Source organism: Amblyomma maculatum, chromosome 6 (genome assembly GCF_055883805.1).
Source record: "Amblyomma maculatum isolate TAMU_Amacu chromosome 6, ASM5588380v1, whole genome shotgun sequence".
Taxonomy (NCBI): domain Eukaryota; kingdom Metazoa; phylum Arthropoda; class Arachnida; order Ixodida; family Ixodidae; genus Amblyomma; species Amblyomma maculatum.
Window position 1 is genome coordinate 15,808,356 of NC_139349.1, and position 14,384 is coordinate 15,822,739.

General features: G+C 45.1%; 1 protein-coding gene across 1 annotated transcript in view; it reads left to right on the forward strand.

Moving 5' to 3' along the window:
• LOC146185152 (uncharacterized) overlaps positions 1-13,718 on the forward strand; it is a 43,569-nt gene extending 29,851 nt beyond the window's left edge. Inside the window, exons 2-3 of the mRNA XM_084606134.1 lie at positions 4,166-5,148; positions 9,482-13,718. Of these exons, the coding sequence (XP_084462260.1) occupies positions 4,166-5,148; positions 9,482-10,053 (1,555 nt within the window). The 3' untranslated portion in view covers positions 10,054-13,718. The remainder of the gene's footprint in view (positions 1-4,165; positions 5,149-9,481) is intronic.
• Positions 13,719-14,384: the final 666 nt, after the last annotated feature.

Sequence of the window (14,384 nt, forward strand, 5' to 3'; positions counted from 1 at the left end):
GAACGTGCCTTCTTAGCATAGGGTTAGCCGTGTTTTACTTGGGATCGATCCACACAAGTGTGACGGCGGGTGCAGTTATGATGTCAAAAGTGCTGCCGAAGTAGGCAGTTCGTGCCCATTCGGTTATTGCGTGTGGTCTCATGATGTCACTCATACCGTCTGATATGAAACACGGCACTGCTGCACGAGCATGGAGGAGGAGATTAGAAACAGATTAATCTAATCGCGACATCTTGATTGACAGCAGATGCCTTCGGTGAAGAGCTCCTATGAGGAACAATAGATGTTTTTTTTTCTGTAGATGTGCCCGACCTTAGCATCGAAGCATTAATCATTTTTACACTAGATACCTGAAGTTTAATTCGGAAGCTTGGGATGGGCGAGGAGCACAGGACCAAAACTTAAGCGGTGGAGATAGACGTGGGTATGCGTGTCGGGCATGAGATGGAACGAGAAATAATGCGTAGTCTGCTGACGCATTACACTAGGGGTGCCTCTTTGTAGGGACTTGGCGCATATTCCCATTCAGATCCTTACACTAAAACCAAAACTCGGTGCAAGTCCGACTTATTAAACCTAAAAGTGATGTCAGTCAGGAAGCATCCACATTACCGCGAGCGCCCTACACCTTCATTTCTGCAAACATCACTTTCAGTGTAAGCATGAACGTCTGCGGAATTCAAGCGGTTAGCCTTTCGGGCACCCTTCGTGTTAACTGTCTTGATATCCATCTTTGTCGCATCCCATGCGAGACAGCGCCAAGGACTGACTTGTATACAACTCTTGGAAGTTGCATTTGGGAGACTTGACGTAATACCCTTTGATTTAGCGTTTATTTTTGTCGGCAAATCGGCGTTCGTGCTAGTTTTTCCCAGCAAAATTTCTCACTTTCGAAGCCTCTTGATCATAGGAAAGAGTGGGTACGCATTTTTTACCTCTGGATTTCATTGTTTTCATTTTGCAGAGTCCTATCCAATAGCATCTCATCGCAGCGCGCGAGCACTGTTCCCAGGTAAGAGAGTGTAGACGTAAGCTTGTGCGACACCGCTTGTCCAAAAGCCAGCACACCTGGTCCTAGCTATGACACGCTAAACAATGGAAAGTCACTTGCCCAGTGGGACATGCTTCCCTACAGCTTCGTCGCGGTGCAGATGGCCGCCTCCAGCGAAAGGCAGGAACAATGGCCTAACACGCCCGAAATGACACTACATGTTCCACGTGGTGTTCCGCGCTGTTGCGTGAAAGGCATGCACCCATATTCACCAGCAAGACAACCAGGCAGCATGTCCGAAAAACTACCTTTACGCTCTTTACTTCGTGCCAGGAAAGGAATAGAAGAAATAACATAATACAGGACGTTATTATCTTGCAGCGCTTTGATTCCATGCGTGTTCGTTTTTTAATCAGGAACTGTACCGCTACTCTGTGTTGTCGTCGTTTCTCTCACGAAGCCTGACCAGGTTTGGTTTAGGTTGCGGGGTTTAACGTTCCAAAGCGGCTCGTGCTATGACATCGTGCTATGGCTGTTGTGGAAGGCTCCGGAAATTCCAGCCACAGGCGGTTCGTCTACGTGCATCGACGTCGGACCGCGCACGCATGCTGTCCTTAGCTGCCTCTGCGCCGTACCACCCTTCAAATAAAAAAAAATAGTCGCAGAAAACTACATCAAACAATAATGGGATTGCCTCGATGCCAGTTATGCAAAGCCAGGGGACAAGCTTGGGTGGGCGACGTTGGGCAGCCGATGAGCCTAGCTGGATTGCAGTTATGAAAAGCTAGTGAGTAAGCTTGGTTGTGAAAGTATTGGATAGCCAGTGAGAGTGGCTCGATGTACAGTCGTGAGCAAAAGTGGTATACAAACCCTCAGCTAGTGACACAGGTTGAGAAAACTGCATTGAAATGCCATCTAGCGACAGCGTGAGGGACAGCGAAAATGACACATTCATGTGGATCAAATTGGGCCCTGCAACTGTTGTCTCGATCTTAGATAGTTGTTGCTAAATAAAGTTGGCATGCAGCTTTCTCGAGCTCGGCCACCGGCTGAGTTTTGTATACCATTTCTGCTCACGACTGTACGTTATATAGGAGACAGTGGGCATGCTTGGGTGGAAGATATTTGGTAGCCATTGAGTGAGTAGGCTGCATTCCAATAAATAACCTAGACTGCCATTGGTGTCCATTGACGGCGTGCTACTTGGGATGTCTTCGGATTTCATCATCATCATCATCATCATCATCATCATCATCATCATCATCATCATCATCATCATCAGCCTGACTATACCCACTGCAGGGCGAAGGCCTCTCCCATATTTCTCCACTTAACCCGGTTCTGTGCTAGCTGCATCCCCTTGACCCTTGCGAACTTCTTAACTTCATCCGCCCAAATAACTTTCTGCCGCCTCCTGCTACGCTTTCCTTCCCTTAGAATCCAGTGAAATCTTCGGCTTTACGGTCACAGATTAAATAAAAATTGCAATGTTTATTGAATCGCAGAGCCCATAAGTCTGATTGCTATATAATATAAACATCAGTGAAGCATTCCTTCGATATTTCATTTAATTCCGAATCGCATTACGAATTAATATCGCTCTGCCGAGGCTGCGTACGTGCTGTCAAACTCATGCGTCACGGCAGAATATTACCACAAACCCTTGACATTGTTACCACCACGCGGCAATACAGTAGTGGTTGATCCGTCATAACCAATGTCAGTATGTTTGACAAAACGTTTTTTTTTTACTGATAAATATTGCTATGCCATGCTGAATTTTAGAAGGGTGGGGTATAGCATTAATGCACAGTAGCATAGGCAAGACAAGCAGGAATACAGAGTTCAATAAAAGGCAGAAAACAAACAAACAAAATAAGTCATGGCAAACAGATGATTGTAATGATAACACAAAAACGTTACAGATTGAGGTGTGAGCAAAACAATAAGTTTACAAATGGCAGTGAAACAGTCTCATTACAAATGGCAGTGAAACAGTCTCATTGTTCAGTTTATTCCATTCAGTAATAGTCCTGGGAAAGAAAGAATATTTGAAGCAGTTGTTACGAGTGGAATAAGGAACTATTGTCCAGGCGAAGACGGCCTATAATGTCTAACTAGTTGACAGGCGCATTGAGGCTTTCCCTTTACCCGTGTTTCATTTTGCTTTGTATGCGAAACCTCGCAAAAGAGAGTTGCAGCGCTCTGGTACCTGGGCAGAATGGACTATGTTGAACGTGTGTTGATGTAGGGCAACTGCGACTCCGTCCGTGCCAACAACAATAGCAACAAAAATAAATAAAAAAGGTATGCGACGCAGACATAACAAGAACGCACGTCGCAAATCGAAGAAATTCATTCCTGCCTTCTATCCTCATCATCATCCAGGCAGGCTCTGGTATTGAATGAAGATACCCCGAAGGCTGCAACAAAAGGAATAATGTAGTGAAATGACGTTGTGAAGCAACTGCGAGTCAACACTGGTGGATCTGTATCCGATTTTGAAAGTGCACAGATAAGCGAAGACAGCAAAGCAGAAACCTACGTGTTTACGCCGCTTTGAGTCTAGATTAATTTCAGTGAGCCATCGCAGCAGGGTCTCAGCACGCGACCGCCCGATTATTGGGTTAGCGACGAAGCTGCGTCGCCTTTGCGGGCCACTCTGCTTGATTGAAGCCCTTTGGGTAAATGGAGACCCCGCAGGATTGAACCGATCAGAGGCGATGGGGAGCCGTTTAGGAGAACAGCGCTCGCTACACTCATGGCAGCGGTTTATTGGCGCTTTTGTTCACTCTGCTAGACTGGACGCCGAGCGTGCGAAGAGGGGCCTAATGACAGATTCACTGCTCCGCTTCTTGCTAGGTTCACGCGTCTGCGGCTCTTTGAAATTAATGGACTTCCTTCCAGCGTTAGCAAGATCACGTGGGTGTCATCTGGCGCAGATATACGAAATTATCTTTCTTAAAATAGAAAACGGAAATTCGGTCGGACGTGAAGAATTTAGGGTTTAGGATTTGGTACGAGACGCAGGGTTTTAGAACAGTTTCGAATTAAAAGCAATGCACAAAATAAAGACTGTCCGAAGCACCAGCATTGAGCCGAATATATTAGCACAGTAGCTCCATTCTTATTTATAGCAGGAATTAAACCAGCTTGGTGCTTTTTTTTTTTCAGGCTCTGCTTCATCATATCATCATGCATCTTCCCGCTCGTGGCTTCTGCCGACGTGCCGGAGATGGTTCCTAATTTGTGTCGGCTAATGGATCAACCAATGTACTGCCGTTGTGACGCCGAAGACTTCACAGACGATGCCACGGACGTGTCTTGTTACGTCACAAGGCCATTAACTCCCGATCACATCGTATTCAAGTCATTCCAAAAACATCCCTCTGTCGTATCCTTGTCATTTAATGCGTTCGACCTGAAGAACAAGCTCACCTTCGTGCCATCCGAAGCTCTTAGGCATTGCTCTAAACTGGAACGCCTCAAATTTACTCAGTCAGACCTGGGTGCGCTGAAGACGCGCTCTTTTTACAATATTACCCGGCTCGGCTGGCTAACGCTCGATTCGAACGCAATCACTGAGTTGGAGAACGAGTCGATTGCACAGCTGCCTCGCCTGAAGAGGCTAGAGCTGGGCGACAACAAGCTGACCAGAGTTCCTGCAGGGGCTCTGCGAGCGTTGCCGGCACTGACGCAGCTGTTTCTTGAAAGAAACGAGATTACGAAAATTGAAGATATGGCCTTCGCTGATCTGTCCAACGTCAAAGAAGTAGACCTGAGCGACAACGCCATCGACAACCTAACAGACCGGACATTCAAAGGTCTTTCAGGAGTAACTCGGCTGGATCTGTTCCGGAACAAGGTCCAGAGGCTGGAGGCTCGAGTTTTCAGCGGCATGCCGATGCTGGTCGAGCTGGACCTCAAGTACAATGGGGTTACCGAAGTAGATCCGCTGGCGTTCGACGGCCTGCCTCAGCTGAGTATCTTGTACCTGGCCCACAACCGGCTGCGCATCCTTCCCGCGCAGATGTTCATGGGTGCACCCAACCTCATCACTGTTGACCTGACGCAAAACCAGCTGCTCACGCTTACCTGGAGGACGGTCCAAGACTTGCGGAAGATCGACTCCGAATCCTTCGACATGAGCCTCACCGGTGAGTTGAGTTCAACAGGTGCATCTTACCTGTACTCACCTATGGGGCTGAAACGTGGAGGCTAACAGAGAGGGTTCTACTTAAGTTGAGGACAACGCAGAGGGCTATGGAAAGGAAAATGGTGGAGATAACGTTAAGAGATAGGAAACGTGCAGAGTGGGTCAGAGAAATAACTCAAGTCAATGACGTCCTAATGGAAATCAAGAAGAAGAAATGGGCATGGGCAGGACATGCAGGGCGAAGAAAGGATAACCGATGGTCAAATAGGGCAACAAACTGGATTCCAAAAGAAGGAAAACGTAGCATGGGGTGGCAGAAAATTAGGAGGGCGGATGAGGGTAAGAAGTTCGCAGAGGTCAAGTGGATGCTGCTCGCACAGGACTGGGTTAATTGAAGGAATATGGGAGTGGCCTTCGCCCTGTAGTGGGTATAGTCAGGCTGAGGATGATGATGATGATGATGATGATGATGATGATATAGAAGACTCTGACCTGCATAACGCTATGTTACGCTCGCATTATCTATAGTGCCAGCAGGAACTAAGGCTTCGAGCCTCGAGGTCCTAGCAGTAGACAGTCACGCATGCTACGTTGATGGCAGACTAAAATTTAAATACATGTTTGATAATTTGTCGCTATTCAATAATAGTGCATGCCGATCAAGTCATGAGTGATTTTTGTAATGCCCTAAATGATAAATTTTCAGCGCCTGTAGCTAAAAATGCCAAGACTATTTTAGCGCAGATTAAAAGAAAAACTTCTTGGCCTCACATAAAGAAAAACAAAAAAAAAGTAATCTGAGCGTTGTTGGCTTATCGACATCAGCAAGCAAAAACGGGAGAATATGCAAACACGACGAAGGGTGAACACAGTACTGGGGATCGAAGGTTCACTGCCTGTTTCTGCATGTAGCCCTGAACTGCCTGCCCAATCGACATACAGGCCCAGTCGAAGGGTACCATATGTTGGTAGAACAACCCAGTACACGCTGGACAAACCAAAAATTATTTCGTGACAATTTTATGCACGTGTTGTTCATACTGGCGACTCTTAAGAAAAGCACTTGCGTACCGCCTATATAAGCTAAATAAATTTTGCGTCATTGCCATCTAGATCACACTATTCATTTTTGCTCTCACTTGCTTAGCGGTCGGTCAGACGTGGTCAACTTGGCCGATTTGGCAATGTTCCTCGGTAAACATTGTCTCGTGAATATTTGGCGCTTAATTCTTTTACCACGAAGGAAGTGTGTCCAGAATTGTCTAAATTAAAGCTGTATAGAAAACATGGAACTCTTTAAAAGCTGAGCTGCCTTTCATGAGGCTTTTTACTTGAACGGATTGTATAGAGTTCTAAAAAGATTGAACCATAGCGGTGCATTGGTGGCTCAAATTGTTGTCTCAGCAACATAGAAATGGGCAGAGCCACCCCTTCCGTTTCGTAAGACGAGCTGTGAGGTATCCACGTGCAAGCCATTTTACGTTTGAGGCTCAAAGGCCCAAATCGGTTAGCCTATAGCTTCATAATGAATTTCTTACATGGATCAGAAATTTGATTCGGCTCCTTAAGTGCCGTTCAAAGCAAACATGAAAGTGCACTGGAGTGTTATTGCAAATTAGTCAGCTTGGCGAAACCTCCCTACCTCATCATTATCGTGCCTTATTAGCTCGGCTAGAATATGCCGTTTTATATTGACAGTTCCGTACTCTACATGCACCGTGCGTAGCCCAAAGAGATTTGCTTGCGAGTAAGCATTTTATGGACGACCGCTCCGCAATAGGTTTTGCACAAGTGAGACCACCTTCTTATTCATTATTACGAGCGGAACACAACGTCAAGTTGACATTGGTTTACGACGACTTTCGACATTGTAAAAGAAGTCATAACTCTGGCTTCTTGCTACGCATTCAGGGCATGCACATATTAAAAGAAATCGGCTCTATCGGAAACATGTTCTCTGGCCGAGTGTATATCATGTAACTAGACGTCGTTGCGGTATATACTTGGCTGTAAAAGCTGGTTTGAAAGTGGTTTGCATGAAGGCGGTGTTCATTAAATTGCTTAGTCATTTTCTTGTAATGACGCAGGCGAATACTGCACATAAGTAAAGAGCAGTTAATACAAATCATTTATTATATATGCACTAATATGTGCATCAGCAGGAATAAAAGCAGCCTAAGTCAGGTTTACAAAAACAGTCGTTTATTCATGGATTCTCCACATCCATTGACAAAATGTCCTGCAAGGCTCAGATATCTAACGCAATATCTATTTTAAGAACCTACGGCTTTACCGTGTGCTCAGGTTACTACAATTTGCCGAACGGTAAAAATAAAGTAAAACTTATTTGACGCACTCCGGGGATAAACATTTTATGCAGAGAATAGGAAGGAATGGAAGCATGAACATGATTTGGGAAATCCCTTACATTCAGTATAACAGGTGTAAATGAAAGCCACGTGCCGCAAAATCGATGGAAACTGCAGTTAATTTTGTGTTCTCTCAACCGAATTTCTGTGCAATTTTTGACAGGGAACTTGTTATGAGAAAGAACAGAAATGTATGTAGTAACATGACGATTTTGTGTAGTTAGAACCCGAAAGTACTACCGACTTACTGACAACACAAAAGAAGTACTGAAAAATCTTCAAAACTGCAAAACAAAAATGACAATACGACGTAACTGCAGAATATTTTGCCGTATTTCGGGCATGGCGCTGTGGGATGTTTATATTTTTTTTTTCCAATTCGGGTACCCGATTTTATCAATTTTATGTGGCCGTAGGAAATGAAATCAGAAAGAGCGCTGGACGTGCCTTTATACAGTAGTCGGCATAAGCCACTCTATGATCTTGTTTTTGATAATGCCTTTTCTTCTATGCTGCAGATTTAGAACAATTCACAAAATGCCGCCGTTACAGATTTTATTATTTTGACGCGAGCTTTAGTACAGTTTCTAGCACGAGATTTAAGTCGTTAATACTTCTTAACGATGTTTGTATTCCTACGTCTATCTTTTTTGTCCGAACTGTCGTCCGACTAACGTCCTTAGCATTTGTATATGAGCGCCTTATTTTGATTCCTAGGGAACTCACGTCCCTTTACCCTGTATGATTTCATCTTATTTGCGATAGAAAACTCACTGGCATAATCACTCAAGTGCTCAAAACGCAAAAAGAAGAATTCCTCAGAGCTTCACTTTGACATTCCGAAAGCACCGCTTGGTTCAAGAAATGCACAGAAGTCGTTAGCCGCCACGCGCAATTATTATGGACTGTGCTTACAGCAGGTAGCTGCCGTCGCGCCGTTCACTGCTATTTTCCTTCCAGTGTTGCCTGGTGTCAAGGAAGCCACGTCTTTCTACTGGCACAACTTTCTGATGAGATACTTGGTGTTATCAAACAGCTTTGCGAGATGGCATGCGACTTGATGGCTGTGCGGCTGCATGCTGTCGCTGTATACTGTTAGCGGAAGACTTTGCAAAGCCCGTTAACCATTCTGCTCGCTCAGGTTAGTTAAGCGCCAGTGCCTTAATTGCTTTCTGTGACCAAACGACGTCGAATGTTTTTTCTTGGTACCCGAAGACCTCCGGAAGAATGCTCGCCAGTACCACGAGGGGAAAAAAAACGGTTAACGAAGCGAGCGAACGCACGAGAGAGTTTAATCTTCATGGCGGTGACGGGTGTGAGACAGCGATTGTTACGAAGCCGTGCTAGGTTTAATCAAGCCGCATAGAACTTGTTTGGACAGCACTGACTGGTATAGAAGAGGATGTGTCCTCGCTAACCCGCAGGAAGCTTCGTTAAAGGACTGCGAACTACTCATTCTGGACCCTAGAAGCCTCAAGATAATGTAACATCTTTCAAATACTCGTCTCCACACCGAAGATATTCGCAATTAATGGGGCTTAAAGGGGTAGGAGGAATTCAACTTCACGTAAGGCTAGTAAGACCTGGTAAAATCGTGCCCTTCCTCTGCTAGCGTGCGTTAGTGGTCCGCAGAGCACGGTTGAAGTGCACTCTGCAAGAGAAAGGAAAAGGGAGGTTGTTCAAAATGAGAAAAGGTAATGACAGTTATATGCGAATAGATTGCATTTCCTGAAAACCCTGATATCCTAACATGCGACATTTGTTCACTCCTTCTATCCTTTACCTCATGCGTATGACAGCCAACTGTACGAGCATTGCCAGGTGTGTCTCACTACGTTTCTTCTAATCTATTTTGCTCCCTCTGTGTCTCTTCAGTTCGATGGGCTTATCCGCAGATTTCCTTGCGTCATCTGTTGCTAACCGAAGTAAAAAGAACTTGCTCACTACCAATTTTGTAAACTGCAGGCAACAAGTTCGGCTGCGATTGCCGCCTGGCATGGATCCTACACCTGGAGAATGCCACGCGCAACGAGAAGTTTCGGCGCGAGCTGCGGCACGTCAAATGCAGCTTCGAACAGACACCGGCCCCGGGCAACCTGAGCAGCGGCACCAAAGTGGCCAGACTGACCCTTAAGCAGCTGGGATGCCCCGAGGACTACATACCTCCCGAGCTCCCATCGGCGCGCGAAAAGAAGACGGCTCTGTCCGGCTTCGCGGGCAAAGGCACCAACACGGCGAAAGAAAAGGACGCCGCAAGAGATCACGACGGCAGTAACAAGATCGTAGAGGGACCGCCGCCGTCCCAGGGATCGCTTGGCGAGGGTCACGATCTGAGACCGGGAGAAGAAGGCGAAGACGGCATGCACAATGAGGTCGAGGTTGCCCTGAGTCAGCAGAAGGCGGCGCCCAGCGAAGCCGTGCTCAGGCGCAACCGCGAGAGGAACTCAGCGGCAGCCGCGTCCTGGAGTCACTTGGACAAGACACTCTTGTGCCTCTTCTTCAGTCTCACTCTCACGCTAGTCGAGAGGGTGAGGTGACGCACAGGGTGATGATTCGTGGAAAGCGTGCGTCTTGTGCGTCTCTCGACTGCTGTCCACTTTATTTTCGCTGTTTAAAAGTGTCTGCGGAAAGGTTTGGTGTCAGGTTTGAGGAAGGACACGCTGTATATGACCGCGCGAAGAACTGTGATGGTTATATGTTGTTACAGTTTGCTGATATGAGAAAGGTATGCGGACTCGATTCCCCTACATATTTTGCGCACTTACACAACTAAAAACACCATGTTGATGCACGTTGAGGGCCTGCTTCAGCTTCGCATGGACGTACGCCCGTGCGCGAGCGAGAAGTCGTGCGGCTAGGTTCCTTTTTTTCGTTTAGAAAAAGAAAGCTTGAACGTGAGTTACGAACAGTGACCTACTTTTAACCTTCATGAGAATTCCAAACTCCACAAGCGACCTTTACCACATGCAATATGCATTCGGACATGGCTCTTACTGAGCTGACCTTCCGTTGCAGCAAAATTACAGAGGATAAAATTTGGAAAAAAAAAAAAAGAAAAGCAGAAATGCATCTCCATTCATCGTTCTTTGTGGCTGCATCTTTATCTTATCACCTAGTGGTCATGTAACCTGATTACACTGTATTAGGTGTAACTAAGCAGAGAAACCATACATGAGAGCAAGATGCTACTGTCACGCGCTACCGTTAGCATCTTGTCAACAAGGCAGCAGCGGAAACCAATTTTTAAGCAGTAACGCTGCTTCGGTTCAGTGCTCTGCCTTGATAAGAGGAGTGCACGCTGAATCTGTGATATTTCGGCAAGTTTCTCTGAAAGTACTGATAGTGGTGACTATTGATATGGTACAATGTTGTACAGTGTAAGAGTTTAATTCGTCATGTGCACAGATGTTGAGAGGCCTGATAAAAGGCCGTAGCAAACTAAATATTTGGAAACGCATTGTACGATGCGAATGAAGGAGCAGTAATAAAACTAAATTGCTAATGCGTCAGAGCTCAAGTACTTAGGCAATTATTTGATCTTATTTCCTTCCTATTTCGTTAACATGCAAGATTGTCATAAATAATGCTGATATATTTACCAAACAGTCCGTAAACCTATGAAATAATGGCCATTATAAACAACGGCACCATGATGTGATGTCAGTGGTTTTTGCCCCTAATTTAGATTGACTTTAGCGCCATTAACCTTCAGTTGAGACATGGCTCCCATTCACACCACATGTCTTGCGCCTAAAGCTCAAAAGAAAGAGTAAAAGAGCACACCTAGTGGAAGTGAAAGGAGCACCGCACATCCAGCGGCACAGGCTGATAAGTTCCGTACTCACAAAATATCAGACGTTACAAATGGTTCAGAGCAGCTTTTATTTGTGTGTGATTACAAAGCCCAAGATTATTAAGTGTCGACAGATATTACATCTCTGATTAGTCGTTTGCACTCATTGCAGTAAATGACGGAATTTCTTTTTCAGAAACGTCTATGCGAATTATAAACTAATGAAAACAAAAAGATTTTTAATGTGATGTATACGTACCCCATCACAAAAACTATAAAACTATATTTGTTCTTCATGAGCATAGAGGTAAAGAAAAAAGCGTACTATAATGATTTGTTTCAGCGCTAAATCATCTCTGTAGATGTAACTCCTTTCCAAAGATGTCTTGGGTTTCTTTAGTCAAACCTGCCTCACAGCGCAAAAAAAAAAAAAAAAAAACTTTTTTTCCGCAATTTCTACACAGTAAGTATTCTCACTGCTTCTATGTTTGCACCGTCACCGAATAGCTATTGCTGTCAAATTCCTAGTTCTTCGTTAAGGGGCTGATATAGCGTAACAGAATACTTTATGATAAATTCATACCTTTAAATAATATGCATTACAACCGGATAAAAATAAATCAGTAATCTTAAACACCAATTACCGCAGCACAGATCACTGCCACTTACAGTGCTTAGCTTGTTCCCCAAAGGTCCGGTGGTGTGTACCAGATATAAAGATTCAAGGTTTTGAAAATGAAATTAATAAATCAGCGGAAGGTCGAGACGAAGTCTAAAACTAGTAAGGATGTTCCTTTAGTGGGGGAAATCAGGAAATATAATTAATTCGATAAAATATATTGGTGTAACTTCCTGTGTTGGCGATCGAACCCAGACCCTCTTCGTGCCGAACGAGCCGCTGTACACAGTTCATAAAAGCTCGTTGGTCCAAGCGTATCGGACGAGAGCCCAGAGAATGCGTTGTGGGAAGTGTGTGGAGTAATATTTTGTGCCTGTGTATTGCAAAGGCGCACAGTGAAAGAAGAAAAGAAGGAAAAGGCGCTATCATTAGGCGACCCCCAAGTTTTCGCATTTCATTTTCGCACAGCTCCTGCCTTGTCAAAACCTGATCACAACAACATCTTCTTTCACCTTTCTGTTTCAGTTATTCCATGTCAAAGATTCCTGGTGTTGCCTGCTTTCCAACAGGGAACTTTATTTGCACGTTATACGTTCAGTGTACATATATTCTTGTGCATGTGTTTCTTGTATCTGATAATCGAAATCAGCACTGCAACGGCAAATATGTTGACGCTCATCAAACACTTAACATCACTAAAACAATGCGCACCAATTTACTGTCTTCGATTAGTTTTTTTTTTGTAAAACCGAATGCTATATGCATCCTGTATCTCAATGGTCACCGTGTATCAGAGTTGGGAAACGTGCATTTCTGGCCAATATTTTCACTTGCCAAAGCCAGTTGTCAACTTTCTTTTCATGAGTTTGTCAACGTTTCTTTATTTTTTATCAGTGGCGGGAGAACCAACACCCACCACTTAGCCACGCCTGTAATCAATGAGTACAATGAGTGGCGTAAAAGGCCCTTGATATGTATGATAGATGTTAACTTCAGCTCATCACTACGCTTCACCTTTACGACTAAATGAACACGTGCTTTTTTTTTTTACACAGGCACCATGCGCTTTGGTTATAATGAGCTGCAAGTATCAGGCTTCGACTGCCCTCTGATTATTTGCAGGCATCTCATTTACCGACGAAGGCGTTAATAGTTCTCTCAGTAACCCAATGGTTTAAGTTTCAAAGAAAAGCGATATGCTTTGCTTTGCACGAACCTGGTGACCCTGTTTTCTAGTGCATAGGAAGTTTAAAAATATAACTTCCATCTCTGGTGAGGTTACTTAGCAGCACTTGCTCTTGTGGCTGCGCAGTTTTTTTCATGAATAATGAATGGGCGTACTTGAGCCATTCAATACGAAAAGAAGCAGGAAGAAACCTTGTTGTAGAAGAGAAATAAGAGGAAGTTCATCTTTCTCGTTAGCAGCTCAGAGTGAAGCATTGATACTGTGTTGTTGTCGATGAATTTGTTGTCAGGGAATGCTACTTATACCACCAGCATCCATGTCGCCAAACAATACGTCGCAGCCATATAGTTTTGTCACATATTTATCTGCTCCTGCTTCGCAGTGGCGGGCACGAGTGGTAAGATTCCTGTGTGCATTTGTTGTGTATGTATAAGCATCATACTGTTGTGCTTCAGCGCAGTCTCGATGCACTGAAGAAGAAAAGAGAGAGAGAGAAAGAGAGAGAGAGAGAGAAACTGCATAAAATACAGTATTTTAGTGACACTGAAGTCATGAACAGTTTCTGTAAGATAATATGCTGACAATAAATGGTACAGTTGTGCTTGCAGACCCAAAGTGTACGCCAATTACTCAATACGTTGCACTGGCCGCATTTGACGTGCGCATTGTAGCCGGGCACGCCAGTGCTTTTTGTAGCGAGAGCTACACACACAGCCACTTTGCTCCAGTGCTTTTCGTATCGAGAGCTACACACACAGCCACTTCGCTTCTTCTCAAGGACGCGGGATCGAATTCCGGCCTCGGCGGCCGCTTTTCGATAGAGGCGAAAAGCAAGGCGCCCATGTGCTGTGCGATGTCAGTGCACGTTAAAGAACCCCGGGTGGTCGAAATTTCGAGAGTCCTCCAGTAAGGCGTCTCTCATAACCTGAGTTGCTTTGGGACGTTAACCCCACAAACCAAACCAAACCAAAACCCCGCCGGGGTGGCGCAGTGGTTACGGCGCTCGACTACTGTTCCCAAGGACGCGGGATCGAATCCCGGCCTCGGCGGCCACTTTTCGATGGAGGCGAAAAGCAAGGCGCCCGTGTGCTGTGCGATGTCAGTGCACGTTAAAGAACCCCAGGTGGTCAAAATTTCCGGAGTCCTTCACTACGGCGTCTCTCATAGCCTGAGTTGCTTTGGGACGTTAAACCCCACAAACCAAACCAAACCAAACCAAACCAAACTTCGCTTTTTCGCCGTGATCGCACTCTCGTCGTAGTCGCACCTC